Genomic DNA, 16,927 nt, shown 5'->3' on the forward strand with positions numbered 1-16,927 from the left:
ACCCCTCATCCCACCCTCCTCCCTTTAAGCACAAAGACTTCATGTTTACCTTCTTAATTTTTTTAATATCTGGATCTTCATCTTCCTGGTTGCCTTGATAAGGTCGCATTTTTTCCTTTGTTTTATTCAGTGCTACAATCTGACAAAACCAAACACTCATTAAATGCTTCCTCAAGTTAAGGAAACCCTTGGTTGGAGAACTACCAGAACAACAATTTCCCCTTCTCCCAGCCTGTGGAAGGGGCACAGAATGACCAGCACACGTTCGGGGACAGGGACTGGGGCACTTCAGGCCAGTACAGATCCCTGTCCTGCTGGAAGGGGGACCCAGAACCAGCAGGTGCTGCCCCCAAAACTAACTGTGCCTTTTGGGCTTTATCAGCTTGGGACTGCAACAAGGTTTTTAACAACATCCAGGGAATCAGAGCGGTCCTGGACAGTCCTTAACACCATCACAGCCAAACTCAAACCTGAACCCAAGGAGGAAACAGTGAAATCAGTGACACCCACTCTGCAAAGCAGTGTGTCATCTTAGGGGGATGAAAACGTGACAGGATGTCAGGAAAAGTAACCCGATCAGCCCAACAGACCTCAATATTTCAAAGAAAATTATAATTCTAAGGAGTCACTGGGGGACTGCTATGTATTAACCTCACTGGGTTCTGCCATTTTCACAGAATACTACAGAAATACTGAATATCACTGATGCCTTAAGTTTTATCTTTCATATTTTCCAGATTCTATACTGCATACTCTGAGCTCCATTTAAGCATCAGCAGTTCTCCTCACAGCTCAGTCCCACAGAACAATCCTTGTCCAGCCCCAGAACCAAGGGCACCGCTGCAGCTTCAGCCCCAAAAAGTGCAAACAGCAGGGAATGGAGCAGAGCAACCTGGGAGGGTGGCACTGCACAACTGGAGCTGGAATTGGACAATAAACCCCAGTATGGAAATGGACCAGAACTTATAAAAGTGTGAGAACTCATGACTTGAGGTCCATCTTGGGTCCATCTTGGGTGCACCTTTGTAGCCGCAGCTCTCTTCATAGAGAGCAGGCAAGCACAGTTTCCCAAAGATATTTCCTGGGAATTGCAACAAGGAACCTCAGAGAAAGAGAAAACAATTCTTATCTCTATTCTCTGCTCCTGATGTTTTTGCACATGTGGAATATGCTAGGAAGATTGAAGGGAGTCCTTAATTGGATTCTTGTGATGGTTGCTTATATTAATTGGCCTGTTGGGTCAAAGCTGTGTCCTGGCTGTCTCAGACAGTCACAGGTTTCTCTTCAGTATTTTTTTTAGTATTCTTTTAGTGTTCCTTAGTGTAGTATGTCTATAATCTAATGTAATCTAATTTTAATAAAGCAATTGTTCAGCATTCTGAATCAATGGAGTGAGATGCCAACCATTCCCTGCATCAGGGGCTCCTAATTCTGCTATACACCTTGGGTGGAGCCATGGCCAGGCTCTTGTACTGCCCAAGATGCAGATCCTTTGAAGGATTTTTAATAAATCCTTTATTCCTTTAACTCTGTCTAGCTCTGCTCTAGGAGCCTCCCAAAGCATCCCCACAGCTCTGCACCCAGCAGAAGACTCCAGTCAGTGAGTGCCTGATGGCTCTGGCACTCACCTCTGACTTGAGCCTCTCAATCTCGGTGTCCTGGTCCTCCAGCTGGTGCCGGAGCTGGTTGGCCGCCACCTTCTCGGTCTCCACGATCTGCACCAGGTGGATGTACTTCTGCATCAGCACCTCCCGCTCAATCAGGATGTCTGAGTAGCTGCCAGGGAAAGAACAGGTCACTAAAGACAGCCACATGCTGGGTTTTAGTGGGTTTAGTTTAAGAAGGCTTCTGCTCCTCAAACAACTGTAAAAACAGAGACTGGTTCAGGTGAAAACATGTTTTAAATGATTCCTCTTCTGTGCCTAAAGAACTGTTCAGAATTATTGTATTTGCAGGGTGCCCTGATGAAGGAAGGAATGATGAATCTGACTCCATGTTCTCAGAAGGCTAACTTATTATTTTATTATACTATAATGTATTAAAGAATACTGTATTAAGTTATACTAAAGAATACAGAAAGGATACTTACTGAATGCTAAAAAGATAATAATGAAAACTCCTGACTCTCTCCAGAGCCCTGACACAGCTTGGCCCTGACTGGCCAAAGAGTGAAAACAACTCACAGCAGAATCCAATGGAACAATCACCTGTGGGTAAACAATCTCCAAACACATTCCACATGAGCACAACACAGGAGAAGCAAATGAGATAAGAATTGTTTTCCTTTTCTCTGAGGCTTCTCAGCTTCCCAGGAGAAAAATCCTGGGCGAAGGGATTTTTCAGAAAATGTGAATGCCACACATAATAATCGTTATTCTTCTTGGCATGATAGCCAACTGTGCAAAACATAACTATTGTTAGATATTTATTATTGTTATATGTTTACTGTTGTTATATGTTTACTGTTGTTAGATATTTACTATTGCTAGATATTTACTGTTGCTAGATATTTATCTATTATTAAATATCTATTATTAGTAGAAATTTAGAATAGAAATTCGACAAGGTAGAGGCTTTGTCAAGCCTCTAAAGGGAGGAAATGATGCCTTAAGATTTAGCTTTCATATTTTCCAGATTCTGAACTGCATCAGTATATAACTCTGAACTTCATATAAAGTGTTATATCTCCTCACAGCTAACTTAGACAAAACAATCCTTTTCCAGCCTAATATATTTTTAATAAATACCTACTTTATTTCTTTATTCTGCCTAGCCTCTGTTCTAGGTGTCTTCAGGTATCACAACCCCCTCATGGGACATGGAGAGATAACATAGCCCCAGTGGCAATAAGCCTGCAGAGCCACGCTTGTTTTGGCTTAAGTTATAATATGCAGCTTGATCATAAACCACCCAAATCATAATCACCAAATCATCCAGACTGAGACAGTTTAACATCCTTTTTTAGACACTGCTGCAACAGTATCCAGTTTCACAATATTCAGCTACTGAGAGCAAGATAACAGCACTTTTTATGAGCTTCTAATTCTCATGCTTGGCCAAAGAACTCAGTAAATTCATTTTGTTTTATGTATTTTAAGGTCTTGTTTTTTTCCCATCTTTTGGGAGGACTTGGGGGAGCATGTAGCACTTCATCAGAACTATTCCTCTCCATCTGCCAGATCAATTTATGAAAGAATTCCCATCAAAACTGTCATTTCAGTGCGCTAACACATGTTTTATTTTTTAGGCCTTTTTAAAATTACTGAAATAAATGCCTTTAATCCAATCAGTATCAGGAACCACAGTATCAGTCTTTCCTTTAGCTCTTGGGCAGCTTTTCCCTGCAAAGGGACAATATCCCTAGCGCAATCAGATGCCACAATCAGAGCCCCACATCAGAAATGCTTCCCAGCCTCAGGCAGAGGAGCAGTAAGTTTCTCCCTATGCAGCATCTTCACCAGACTGACCCTGAAGCGGCAAAAGCAAGACACTTTGCTGCCTCTTACCCTGAGTTTTAGGAAGGTTGTTCCTCTGAGAATAATGGAAATTTATGAGATAAAGACCAAACAAAACACAGCAGAATGGAGGCCCTAAATCATTGACAAGGGATCTCTCACTGTTTGATATCACATCTTTTTCCATTGCTGAGTTTGAGCACAGCATTTAACAGAAGGAACTTTGGGATTGCAAATCTTTTCCCTTTAAATATCTTCCTACTTGTTACAGCACTCATAAAACAATGAATATTTGCTATAAAATACTGTGAGGTTCCTAAAATTGCAGTAATGTGCATCATCTACAATGTAGTTTTTCTGTAAATATTTACTCGTATTTCAATCAGTGTTAGTGCATCTCCACACTGAAGGGGGCCAATATTAACCACAGCTATTGAATTCAACACCTAACCTGGAAAACAAGCTTGGATTTAAAATAATTAGAATAAGTTTCCACAGCTACCATAAAGCAAAGGTTTTTCGTCCTTGTACAGATTATAAAAAGAATAAGAAGGGAATTTAATTCTATTACATTTGCTGTTGTATTTTGACTGCTGCAGAAGTAAACAATACACTGGAAAAAGGAAGGTCAGGGCACCTCTTTCAAGAAGTAAAAACCACACATAAATAAATCTATCATGAAGCAATCCACTTATCATTCAGCTGCGCAAGAAACAGCAGTAAAGTATGAGATTAGTTCTTCAATTTTTTTTGTTTGTTTGTTTGTTTTGTTTTGTTTTGCTTTGCGTTGCAAGAATTCTGGGGTTTTTCTTCAGAAACCAGAGTACTTCACCTCTTTGCACCCTAAAAAGGCATTTGTACATTCTAAGAAATTGTCTGAATCAAAAGGACTAATTATGTCTCAGTTAGCACTAATTGTTTTACAATATTACTAAGATGAAACTATATGCAACATATGTAATGAAGTGCTTTGATTTAAATTTAATATAAATAGTCTTTCCCACCTAAAAGCAAATCCAGACCAGTGAAACACTCTCTTTTCCTATTTATCATTTTCAAAATATTCTAGAAGTTTTGCTACCAATCATTTTCAATAGAGAATTTGAAGGGTTTCACTTTGGTTTTATTCAAACTGAGGAAAATAGTAGGACATAGACTCACAAGGATGAACTGCTGATGTAGGATCCAATATATTGTTACATACACTGCTTCTCTTTCACTTTTTTGTTTCTTCCTTTAGGGGAAGAAATTTATGTGTATTTCTTGGATTCTTTAAATGCATTAAGCTGGACAGCTTTGCTTTACTGGGAAATAAGAAACTTTGCTCTGGAAGACTGGAGATTTTGTTCTTTTGAGATGCTCTTACAGCAATTCAGTGGGGGGCCTTTTTGCTGTCTAAAATGTCAGACCCAGCCTGGAAACCAAACAACATCTCCTTCACTCCCATAATTAGCAGTATGAAGAAGAGTTAATTAGAAAAGACTGTGTACACCTACACTAACTTATAATAGGCTAAATCCATTTTCCTTCTCAAAACTACTGCTGGGAAAGGAAAAATCAGAGGCTTTTGGAATAAACCTCACATTCTTCCAACAGCCCCTTCCATCCATCTCTCTGCATGCCTGAGTAGAGATCACCATGTCCAAATGTGTTAATCTGAACATCCAGAGTAATCCCAGGAGCCTTACAAGAGGACAGGGTCTCAAGACTGACATGAACACACATGTATAAAAAATCCTTGTAAGAGAAAATTGTAACAAAACGTTCAGATGTCAAAGCAACACAGGAAAACATATAAAACAACTTGTAAGCAGCCAGTCTAGGTCTGGTTTTCTGTCTAGGGTATCGTTTAATAGAAAGAAACAACTGCTGCAAACCAAAGCTTATATGACGTTTTATTAATATTTTTCTGAGGGAAGCAATTCTGTAATGTCTAAAACATCCTGAAAGCTGAGGCTGAACCTGTCTACTACCATCATCTGTAGGAACAGGGCTCAAACCAGGTATTTCAAGAACTTCTGATTGACCATCACCCACCACATGGAGAGAGGAAGAAATTAATAAAACCCTGATAAAACCTGCTGCACCATTCAGTCTGACATACTCAGAAAACCCAGGAAAACTGGAGAAATTTTAGCCTCTGGCAGCAAGCCAGGATACAAGTTCCAGTAGTGCTACCAGCAAATACTTTTGAGTTTTGTCCCAGAATGAGACCAGAGTTATGGTTCATTGGAGCAGTCCAAGCTAATTGCACTAAAGCTGCTCAGGCTGCTGGGAGAAGCAGGCATTTGGTCTGGCCACATCAAACCACCCTCTTGAAAAGCAAAATGCACAGCCTAACTCACTCCTTATGAAAACCAGGCTCTGGCTGTCTGCAAGGCAGAAGAAACTGCCTGCATTTTCCCCACACCCACCTTGAGCTGCTGCAGGACTCCTTAACAGAGGAGAAAGAGCTTCCAGACAGGTTTTAAAGCCTGATGGCACAGTCACAGCCACAGCAGGGATGGGAACAGTAAAAGCTGCACTAGAACATAACCAATCCACCCCTGTAGCTCCAAGCAAGGTGGCTTGGGGTGTGATCCAGGGTTCTGAGGGATCCCTGCACAGACAGAGCCACAGGGCACTTTCAGGAGGATTCCACACCCCAAATGGTTTTTACTACACGATCGTTTTAACTGAGAGGGGGAAATGCCAGCTGGGAGACAGAGCCTTTGGAAAAGTGGGACCAACAACCAAAGCACCCAAACCACATCCGTGGGGAATGGCTCACTCAGGAGAAGGGTGGGAGGGGAGGGAAGGCCACCCTGTCATGTGGGATGGAGACTGTGCTGGAAACACCTCTCACCAGCCAATGTGTCACCCACCAGGCTCACACCTCACACCAAAACCAGCCGCTCCCATTGTCCTGGCGCTCCAGCCAGGAAAATCTGACCATTTAGGAATGGTCAGATCTGAACCCTTTAGGAATTCATCCACAAACAAGCTGGAGGAGAATGGCACCCTACCCCATTGTGCAAAACTGAGACAGGACTCAAAGCATGAGGAGCCATGAATCACAGACTCATGGCATGGGTTGGGTTGAAGGGACATTAAATCCCACTCAGTGTCACCCAGCCATGGCAGGGACACCTCCCACTGTCCCCATGCCCAGCCTGGCCTTGGGCACTGCCAGGGATGCAGGGGCAGCCCCAGCTGCTCTGGGCACCCTGTGCCAGGGCCTGCTCACCCTGCCAAGGGACAATTCCTTCCCAATATCAATTTTAAGTCCTTTTTTTAGTTTAAAACCATTCCTCCTCATCCTCTTGCTATCTGCCCATGTAAAACATCATTCTCCCTCTTTTTCAGGAGCCCCCTTTCAGAGGGAAGCTCATGAAAAGCTGCCATGAGGTGTACCCAGAGTCTGTGGAAAGCCTCTCCTCATCTCCTCTCAGGCTGAGAGCAGCCACCAACCACAGGGGTGTGAAACTTCTTATGGGTTAGAGGGAAGAACATTTTGGGGTTGTACAAGGCTTGTTATGGAAGTGCAGGAACAAAAGGCAGGGAAAGGGAGGCATGGAATAGGTTTGAGGAGCAGCAAGCTTTGGAAAACACAGAGATAAGGGGATAAAAGGGGATAAAGGATCACAAGTAAGCACAGTGATCAATACACTTGTCTGGCCATGATCTGCACATCACCACCACTACCCATTGTGCCTTCTCACCAAACCCACCTCTCGCTCCTCTCCTTGGTGAGGGGACTCCATGTGTGCACCCCTGCAGCTCTCAGCGCCCCTTGCTGGAGCTGGGACCACGAGCCCACAGGTCTCTGCAGTGCCAGGGGCACACAGGAGCGCTGGAGGTGTGAGCCTGGCCCGGGTGTGTGACCACCAGCCATGGCCGAGCCGGGCCAGCCGAGCGCTGGGGACGCACCAAGGCCGGGCTGCACCAACAGGGACTCGGTGATTCAACTGCTGGAAAGGGTTTAAATTAAACTAAACCAAACTCTACTAAACCCAACAGTTTAGTGACTAATTAGAAACTCCAGGGTGCTCTGCTTGACACAATGCAAAGCAAACAAAAGCGGCTTCTGGGAACACCACAGGCCTGGGTGGTTGGCTGAGGGATGGCTCTGCAGGCCCCTGTGCACCCAGATGGAGCCGAGGCACAGCACAGGCAGGGTTTGATATTTTTCAAATCCTGTACTGCATTAGGGTATAACTCTAAACTACATACACAGTGTTAGTTGCTGTCTTCACATTTTGGTCAGACAACACAGTCCCTCTGGGCCTGACACTCAAGGGCACCCTACAGCCTCAGGCCCTGAAAGTATAAACAAAAGTGATTTGGGGGGAGCAAATTGGGGTAAATGACTTCATTAGCTGAAGCTGGAATTGGAGGATTAAGCCCTGAAATGTAAATGGGCCAAATTTATAATTGTGTGAAAAACTCGTGACCGTTGTCCATCTAGGATGCAGCCTCTGGGAGGTTTCTAACTGCCCAAAATGCACCTATTGAAGACCTTTAATAAATATCCACTTTATTCTCTCAGTCTTATCCAGCCTCTGTTCTAGGCAGCCACTCCAGGGCACTGCACTGCAAAAGCTGTCCCAGACCAGGACAAGCCCTGCAGCAGCATAGGGCTGTGGTGTCACACAGGGGACACTGGCCCAGCCCTGAGCCCAGGGTCCCCCAGGGCACGGGTTGATGTGGTCACCCAGAGCTGCTCCACTGCCCACCCGCAGGGCTGGCCTGGGAGAGGACAGGGCTCCACTCAGTGGCACCAGCGATACCTTAAGTTTTAGCCTTCATATTTTCCAGATTCTGCACTACATTAGGATGTAGCTCTGAACTCCGTATAAAGCGTCAGCAGTTCTCCTCACAGCCCAGTCACACAGAACAATCCTTTCCCAGCCCCAGAACCAAGGGCACCGCTGCAGCTTCAGCCCAGAAAGTGCAAACAGCAGGGAATGGAGGAGAGCAACCTGGGAGGGTGGGACTGCGGAACCTGGAGCTGGAAGTGGACACTGAACCCCAGGATGGAAATGGACCAAAATCATCAAAGTGTGAAAACTTGTGTCTCTGAGTTCATCTTGGGTCCATCTTGGGTTCACCTTGGGTGTACCTTGAGTGGAGCCTTGGCCAGACTTTTGTGCTGCGCAAGGTAGATCCTTTGAGGCCTTTTAATAAATACCCACTTTATTCCTTTAACTCTGTCTAGCCTCTGCTCTAGGCATCACCAGAGGAGGACATAGCTCCCAAAGCTGGCTGCCCAGGCAGCACAAGGCCTGCAGCCCCAGGGCCTCACTTCACAAGCCCTAAATCAAAAACTACGAGCTGCTCATGTTCAATTTTAGTTCTGAAGCAGAATCACTTGTGTTTACATGGCTCGTGTCCTAAGCAATTCGGGAGCTGCCTGGCTCCTTGTGCGTTACCATGGCACTGCAGATTAGCTGAGGTGAGTGTGGATGGGAGGAGGCTGCAGAAAGTGCACTTCGGCAGCAGCTTTGCCTCCTGTTATAAATGACAAATACAGTTATTGCCTTTCACATTTATGTATTAGCTTTTGTTTTGCAAGTCATTATTGATCACAAAGATCCCGACATGGTACAATTCGTGATTACTTTTAGCTGCTTTTTGGTATAGTATAATCTGTCCGTTTAGGTATGCGCTGTATAGCTTATAGAAATACTTGATAAATATTGAAGTAAAAATTTAAAATCTAAATATAAATATTGAAATATTTGATAAATATATTATATCTTAGGCCATAGTATAATATTAAAATAGAGACTTTCTGATGTTAACATGCCTTTATGTAACTAACTCAAAGAATGGTGTAAGATAAGTATGTGGTTCCTTGCATTTGTAGACTATCTGAGGGGTAAAATAAGAGTGACAAAAACCAGAACCCAATTTACTGGCTCCTCGTTACCAGGGAGTGTAAAAACAACAGGATGGAACCACAAGAAGAAATAAAATATATTGGTTTAATTTACAAGATGGTATGAAGACAAGCCAAAGGTTAAAACCAAGCAAAAGAACATCTAAACCCAAAGGAATGTTTGAATATATACATATCCAACTCAAACTCTTATGAATATGCCTGCACCCCTGTAATGTAACAGTACATAGAGAACATGGTTTAAGTTAGTGGTGTGCTTTTAGCAAATAGCCAAGCACCCCAGCACTGGATTTTATCCCTTTTATCCCTTATTAAACTTCTAAAAACTTTGAAGATTGAGCACCGTTTCTCACACTTCCTGCATTCCTCAGGCCTTCAGTGAGATGGCTTTAATTTAGATTACACCTAAACCGTGGCCACTTGCCACCCAGGCCTCTCCTCAAGCACAGACTACTTCATGGCTCAAGGTCCTACCACATGCCTTTTCACAACACTGTGGTTCAGGTCATTCAGAATTTCGGTTTCAAAGTCAAAATTTTATTTGTCACACTTCATCATCTTAATGGCTTGACGTCCTCTTTCTTACATTTATTTTCTGTAAGAGTTTTTAAGGAAAAACTCATTTATTCATCTGTCATATCATTAATTTCCTCATTCATATGACACACTTGTCTCTAACAGAAGACTAATCCTAGGGCTTTTTCTAATAAAATAATATATTCTTCCTGAACTAATTTCAACTGCAGCATAATTGCTAATGAAAGATAAAAGACAGTGAAATAAGCATTGAATGTTAAAGGTGTTTTTTTCCTATAAGGTACTCATGAATTGCAAACAACATCCAGCTAATACATGTAATCATTTCTTTCTGTTTGGAAGATGAGTTTAGGTTGTCAAAGTATTATCCATTTATCTATAATAAAATGGATCAGAGGGTCACAAATCGAGTTCCATACCTTGCTTGGTGAATAGCTTCTACCCACTCATCTCCATCAACCTCATCCTCACAACGCAGCTCCAGTGGCTTCTGCCCCTCATGGCCAAAGAGAACAGTAAAGTAATGCTGCAAATCAGAACAAAGGAAAAAAGGGTTCAGAAACTCGTAAATTAAAAAGATATATAAAATTTAAAAAATAAACAAAAAACAAACAAACAAAACAAAACAAAACCAAAAAAAAAAATTGCCATGCAGCAAATAAAAACCATCAGAAGACTTTCTATACTCAGCCCAGTGTGTTGCCAGCCCAAGGAAGGTGTGTTTTAAGTTTTAGTCTTGAAACATGGATTGAAGTTAAAACTACCCTGAAAATATTCCCCTGTGTATCAAGGTAATAGCTTTCATGTACTTATTGCTAAGTTATTGTTCTTAAACTTCCACATCCAAGACAACAAAATACAATTCCCTAAAGAGCTCCTACAGCCAAGTACAATAACAGAAATACAGTGGGGTGTCTGCAGTTCTCCCTCACGTTTTTTAACCTAAAACTTCCCTCAGCCAGTGTGGGGATCCAACTCTGGAGCCACCAACACCTCCTCCCAAAAATGCAGATTGTGCACTGGCTCCAGCTTATTGCCCACCTTCCCAGAAGAACAGGGACCCTTCTCATCCATCACACTCCCAAAACATGTTTTCCCCTCTCTCAAGAAGTCTCACCCATATCCATATGGCAACTACCTTTTTTTTTCACAAGAAAATGCTATTCACCCAAAATCCGGCACTTCTTGCATGAAGGGCATTGCCCTGGTGTGCTCCACAGAACTTTCAGGGAGGTTTCTGCCACTGTCAGAACACAGCATGAACAGATTTTGCTGGTGGGGAGGGGAGAGCCACCTTAGCTCCCACATGACAGGGACGGATATTTACAACCTTATTTTGCACAGCTTGTGTACCAGCTTACAGCCAGGCAGCAAACAGGCTTCTTCCAGCTCCGATGAAAACAGGTCAGAAAATATTCTACCTAAACACACCTTCAATTTCCACAAGTGCCCTAAACACACCCTTTAGAAATCCAGGTGTTTCACAGGCAGGAGGACAAGTAAGGGTCATAAAAACACCTGGGTTTGGGTCTGAGGTCATTCAGGAGCAATTCTGACTGAACTTATCTGGATCCCTCCAGTGTCCTCACTGCCCAGAACTCCCCCAGCCCTCATCCACCTCCACACCTGTGCACAGGGAACAGAAATTCCTGTCTGGGCTCCAACAGCCAAACTCGAGCACTCCTACATTTGGCGTCCATTTGAGCAACATGAGCACAAAAAAAGGCATTCCAGGAGGAGAAATTATTCACTTGTGCATTGTATTAGTTTGTTAAACACCACTATGAATATAAAAAGCACTCTTCACGCAGAAGAGCACCAGAACCGCAGGATTACAGATAATCACAACAAAAATGAGGCCAAATCAGAAGCAGCATTCACATTTAACAGGCTTTAACTAAATGAAGTTCAGGCTCAGACATGTTAAGTCTCAGAAATTAAACTGCTCTAGAGCCCAAATAAGGAATAATAAATTAGTACAAGGACAATCTTATAACCTGTGGGGTTTCAACAGAGCATATCACTTAAACCTGAATATCATGAATCAGAAGGAAAAACCCATTTAATCAGGTCCATAGGATTCTCCATAGCAGTGAAAGATAAAAACTTTTAGAACAATACAGTGCAGTTGAAAATAACCTACAGCACAGTAAAAAGTGCAGCAAGATCACACACAAATGTGCTCTGTTTATGGAGTGGAATAGCCTATTTTAAAAAGCATATTTAAAGATAAATCACACTGTTCAGCACTGCATATTATGTAACAAGTTATTTGCGTTTCATAAAGCTGTTACATATAAAATTAGAATAAAGACACAAGTGCAGACAAGCACTGGATTTAATCCCATTGTGTGGGGATTCAAGTTAAAGGGAGAGACAATATCAGAGTCCTCCCTACTTTTCAAGTGGAGCAACTCAGACCTCTTTAAAGCAAGACTTGCAGTGATCTCATGTCACAGAATTTAAACTCAGAGGTGTGCAGTTACCATGGTGACAGGCACGCCAGAAACACACAGTTAGACCAAGAAAATGCATGCATTTAAACTAACTTAGAGGGCAACCACAGCAGCTCTGGATCCAATGGCAACTAAAGCTAAATTACAGAAGGCATTTGTTTTGAAATCATCTACATCTGTCAGCCCCCCAAACAGGCATATTGCATTCAAGCATCAGCATCAGGTCTCACTTCATTTCATGCTCTAGAAATAGTCAATTCTAGAGCAAGAAAAGTGCAAGAAAAATACCATAACATGCCTCTAAAAAGAATCTCAAAGTCATCTTTAAATTCTTTTTTCAAAATAAATGTTGCTCATTTAAAAAACTAATTTACTACAACAAAATAAGATGGTGTCTGTGATGCACTATTACATTCTCCAGTAAGTGATGTATGTGAGTGGGCCTGTATATATAATTACACAGAGACAATATAATTTTAGCACTGCCATTCAATGCCAAACAGTTCAGCTTGCACATCACTGCAGCACAGCACAGGTAAAAAACACCCTTTTGTATACACACCATCCTTCTCGTGAAGGGAAAACAGTAAATATTTAAGCACTGTAGCACCTATTTACATCAACTACCCTCATCACCATCATTATCCCGTCTGTTGGATATCAGGAATGCACTTGTGTTTCAACTTCAGCTAGACAATTCTCTTGTTTATGTTTATTCTGAAAACCACTGGAATCATAGAGGGTAATATGAACAATCTGTGTTTTGACATAAAACAAATGAAGTAATTTCATTTCAAGGCGTCTCTTCACGGCAAGGCTTCATTTGCATAAAAACACCTTTGGCCGAGTTCTTGAAGGTAAAGTTGGAGAAAAAAAGAGGAGGGGAAGCTTCAGGTACCTGGCACAGGTATGAAGGCGTGACTGAGAGCCAAGGAAGGAGTTGAGGGACATCAGGAGCACTGCTGTGTGTCACTCCTTGGCTCCTACCTGGGGCTAACCAGAGTTTCTCCCTGCAGTGAAAGGAGCAGTGAGGGAGGAGCTGATGGGTGCCTGCTGCAGAGAGAAGGCTGGAGCCAGGCTCAGACTCTGGGTGCGGAAATCCTGCACCAGAGCTGGGCTGCCCAGCAGCTCACAGCACACCTCTGCCCTTGCAAACCTGCCCAAGGGATGGCAGCACTCAAAACAAGGCAGCAAAACCTCTGCAGCTCCAACATTTCCCTTTCAGAGGGGAAAGAACATTGCTCTGACTAAAAAAAAAGAAATCAATCAAACAAACTCTCACCAGAAAAAAGTGCAACAGCAAACAAACAAACAAACAAAAAACACACACACAAAACAACCCCACAAAAGCAAAAATCCAAAAGCCAACCCAAAAAACCCCATAAGAAAAAAAAAAGATTAACCCAAATGATAGATTTGTAACAGAAATTCTGCTTTTCAGTCCACAGAGGTCAATGAGTGGTGATGCCCCAGACAACTGCCCTTCCCTAAGACTTCCTTGCTAAACATAAAACTAATTTATAATAATGCACTGTGAAATTGTCATTTTAAAACTTAGTTGTGCCATGATCTGGCCAGGTGCTATTTCCTGATTTTTCACTGATTTATTACAGTCCTGGCCTAACTATTCAAGCAGGATGTTGAGAGTAAGTTAAAAAGCAAATTACAGGTATCAATATTGATAAGAACGGGATACAGTGATGAAAAACAATGGTGGAAATTTTGCCTGTGTACCAAGATTGCTACCAAAACATTAAGAGCCATAACAAAAGCCAGTCTTCAATGTGAGGCATTAGGAAGCTTTATCATTTGCCATGTATTTAAGGCTTACATTTACTGCCTGATGTTTGCAAGGGTGTGTTGCAAACCTTTGATGCTGGAAATGGTGGCAGAGGTGATTAATTAAAATTTAACATGACAAGCTAAAAATATTTATTGTTCTTGACTTCTAAAGGCATTTTCATTTCAGAACCTGGAAGCCTGCGTGCAGCCTGAAATGCAAGTAAATTACTGAGCAAAAGAGAACAATCGCTGCAGCAACTGAAAACTCCTCAGTAATCCCAGAAGGAAAAGCAGCAAATTGCAGTCTAAATCAAAGCAGCTTATGCTATCCAAGGACACATTAACTCATGGAGTTTTCAGATGTGTTCTACAGTATTTTGCCCAGCTTCTGAAACACAGAGCAAAATGTGTATTCTGTATTACTCACATCCTGGGGAAAGGGAAGGAAAAGAAGGGGAAATGAAGGGAAGAAGGCAGCACCTCTAGGAGGGAATAAGTGGGCAAGGATGAATATGTGGAAGCGAGGGAAATGTTTAGGGGAGAAGGCAGCAATCCCTCACAGAGAGAGATCATTTACAACAATGTGTGGCGTCAGGACAGGAGGAATGGTTTCAACCACAGGAGGGTGAGATGGGATATTGGGAAGGAATTGTTCTCTGGGAGGGTGGGGAGGCCCTGGGATGGAGCTCCCAGAGCAGCTGTGGCTGCCCCTGTATCCCTGGAAGCGCCCAAAGCCAGGCTGGAGCAGCCTGGGACAGGTGTTCCTGCCATGGAGGGGTGGGATGGATGGGCTTTAAGGTCCCTTCCAACCCAAACCATCCTGTAATTCCATGGCTGTGCCAGCAGCATGGTGGGCAGGAGAGCTCCTCTCTGCCAGGGAAGATTCCCCCATGCTGGGACTCGCTGTGCCACCACTCCTGGCAGGAAATCCACACCCCATTGCTGCTAAATTAGCATGAGAACGGAATGATGACAGGACTGAGAATTCATTTTGAAGTTTCCAGGGAGATCTTCTGAGCCAACACATTTCATGCTTGTATCACACCAATTAGTAGAAGCTATAATGAGAACAGGATTAGTGGACATCAGAATTAACACAATGTATTTGGGAAGAGTCAGATGGTTTTTGTACAAGGATGGCATGTCCTGTAAACCCAGAGGAGCTCTCAGAGAGGTCAACAGGTGTTTGAATTGCAATAAAAATGGTTTTCACAGCGATTTTGACAGACATTTAGGGACATGCTTAAGCATCTAGGACTTAAAAGAAAAAGGTCACTCCACAGATGAAAAAAAAAAATTAAATAAAAGAAAAACTAAAAAAAATCTGCTCAAAAGCTAGGAATCAGTTGGACTATTGGGCCATCTGTCAGTTCTTAGAATGAAACAAAGTCATCAAAGGACTTCCTCAGGGAATTCTGTTGAGGACTGGGACAGCCATGACAAAGGATGACAAAGTTTGTAAATTATTTGAGATAGTAATGATGAGAATCTATTATTAAGAACTTCAACAGGCCTGAGTTACTGGGAGAGCAAGAGGGCAGTCAGAATTAATTGTCACAAATGCAAAATGACACACATGAGGAAAAACATTCCAAGCTTCACGTGTGGGAAGATGGACTTTGTGCTTGGTAGCACCACTCAGGAGCAAGGTCCCAGGAAAGGTTTCATGGAAACACCATCCCAATGCTCAGACATGCCAAAAGAAGCAAGTCAGACTACAGGCATGGCTGGGAAAGAAACAGAACAAAGTGAACAAGGCAGTTACACTATGGAACATCCCAAGTACCGTGGGCACTTTTGGACTTTTCACACAGACATAAACTGGGAAAGGTTCAGAAAAAAACAGAAGCGGTGTGGAAAAGGTTGGGTATGTCCCAGCTGGATAACTAAAAATTTAATGTGGGACCCCTCAGCACAGAGAAAGGACAAGGGATGATGGTTTTGAGAAGAAGGAGGCCAATTCAGACTGGATATGAGGAAGGAGTATTTTACCATAGGGTGGTGAGGCCCTGGCACAGACTGCCCAGGAGAACGTGGGTGCCCCATCCCTGGAGACATTCAAGGTCAGCCTGGGCAGGGCTCTGACCCACCTGATCAAGGTGAGGAAATCACAGCTCATTGCAGGGAGGGTTGGACTAGGAAACCCTTAAAAAGCCCCTTCCAACCAGAATGTTCTGTAATTCTATGGAAGGAACAACGTTGGGGATAGAAAAGGAGCCTGCAAAACCAGGAGGTGTACAAAGTGGATGAATAGAGTGTCACAGGTCTACTTCTTTTCCAATTAAAAGTAAAGAAAATCTATTAAACAAAGGTCAGAGAAAACAGCTTCAAAACAAACAGAAGAAAGTGGTTATTCACAGAGCTGGTGATGGTCTGGGGCTGCTCTGTGACAAAGGAAGCAGTAAATGCAGTGGCAGTGATGTGCAGGGAGAGCAGAGGGCTCACTGTGCAGGATTTCTGGGCTACCAAACACACAGAATTCACATATTAGTAATGCAAACAGTCCTGAAGCTGAAAATAACTGGAAAGTCCTTTCAGAGCAGAGGGAAGGGAAAAGTAAAAGTATTAAATAGATGCCTTCCCCAGCATGTCCTCACAGCCACTGTGTGGCACAGGCAATTAGAGCAGTTGGACCTTTGGTCGAAGCCTTTCTCATAGTCCTAGAGGGGCTAATTAAAACTTCCCTTGGTGGCATGAGAGTCTTCTACAGCCTTCAGATTGCTCTGCACCTGATTATAAACGAGATGCGCTGGTGCCTTCATAAAATGCTGGCTCTAACAAGTTTCCTGGGGTTTTTCTTGATGGTTTTGGGTTCA

At 42.9% G+C, this 16,927-nt stretch overlaps 1 protein-coding gene across 1 annotated transcript in view; it reads right to left on the minus strand.

The window, feature by feature from the left end:
* The window catches only part of RASGRF2 (Ras protein specific guanine nucleotide releasing factor 2), a 123,316-nt gene that overhangs the window by 73,435 nt on the left and 32,954 nt on the right, over positions 1-16,927 (minus strand). Inside the window, exons 2-4 of the mRNA XM_030968655.1 lie at positions 10,293-10,399; positions 1,629-1,776; positions 50-139 (exon numbers count right to left, since the gene is read on the minus strand). Of these exons, the coding sequence (XP_030824515.1) occupies positions 50-139; positions 1,629-1,776; positions 10,293-10,399 (345 nt within the window). The remainder of the gene's footprint in view (positions 1-49; positions 140-1,628; positions 1,777-10,292; positions 10,400-16,927) is intronic.

This window comes from Camarhynchus parvulus, chromosome Z (assembly GCF_901933205.1).
Source record: "Camarhynchus parvulus chromosome Z, STF_HiC, whole genome shotgun sequence".
In the NCBI taxonomy this organism is placed as follows: domain Eukaryota; kingdom Metazoa; phylum Chordata; class Aves; order Passeriformes; family Thraupidae; genus Camarhynchus; species Camarhynchus parvulus.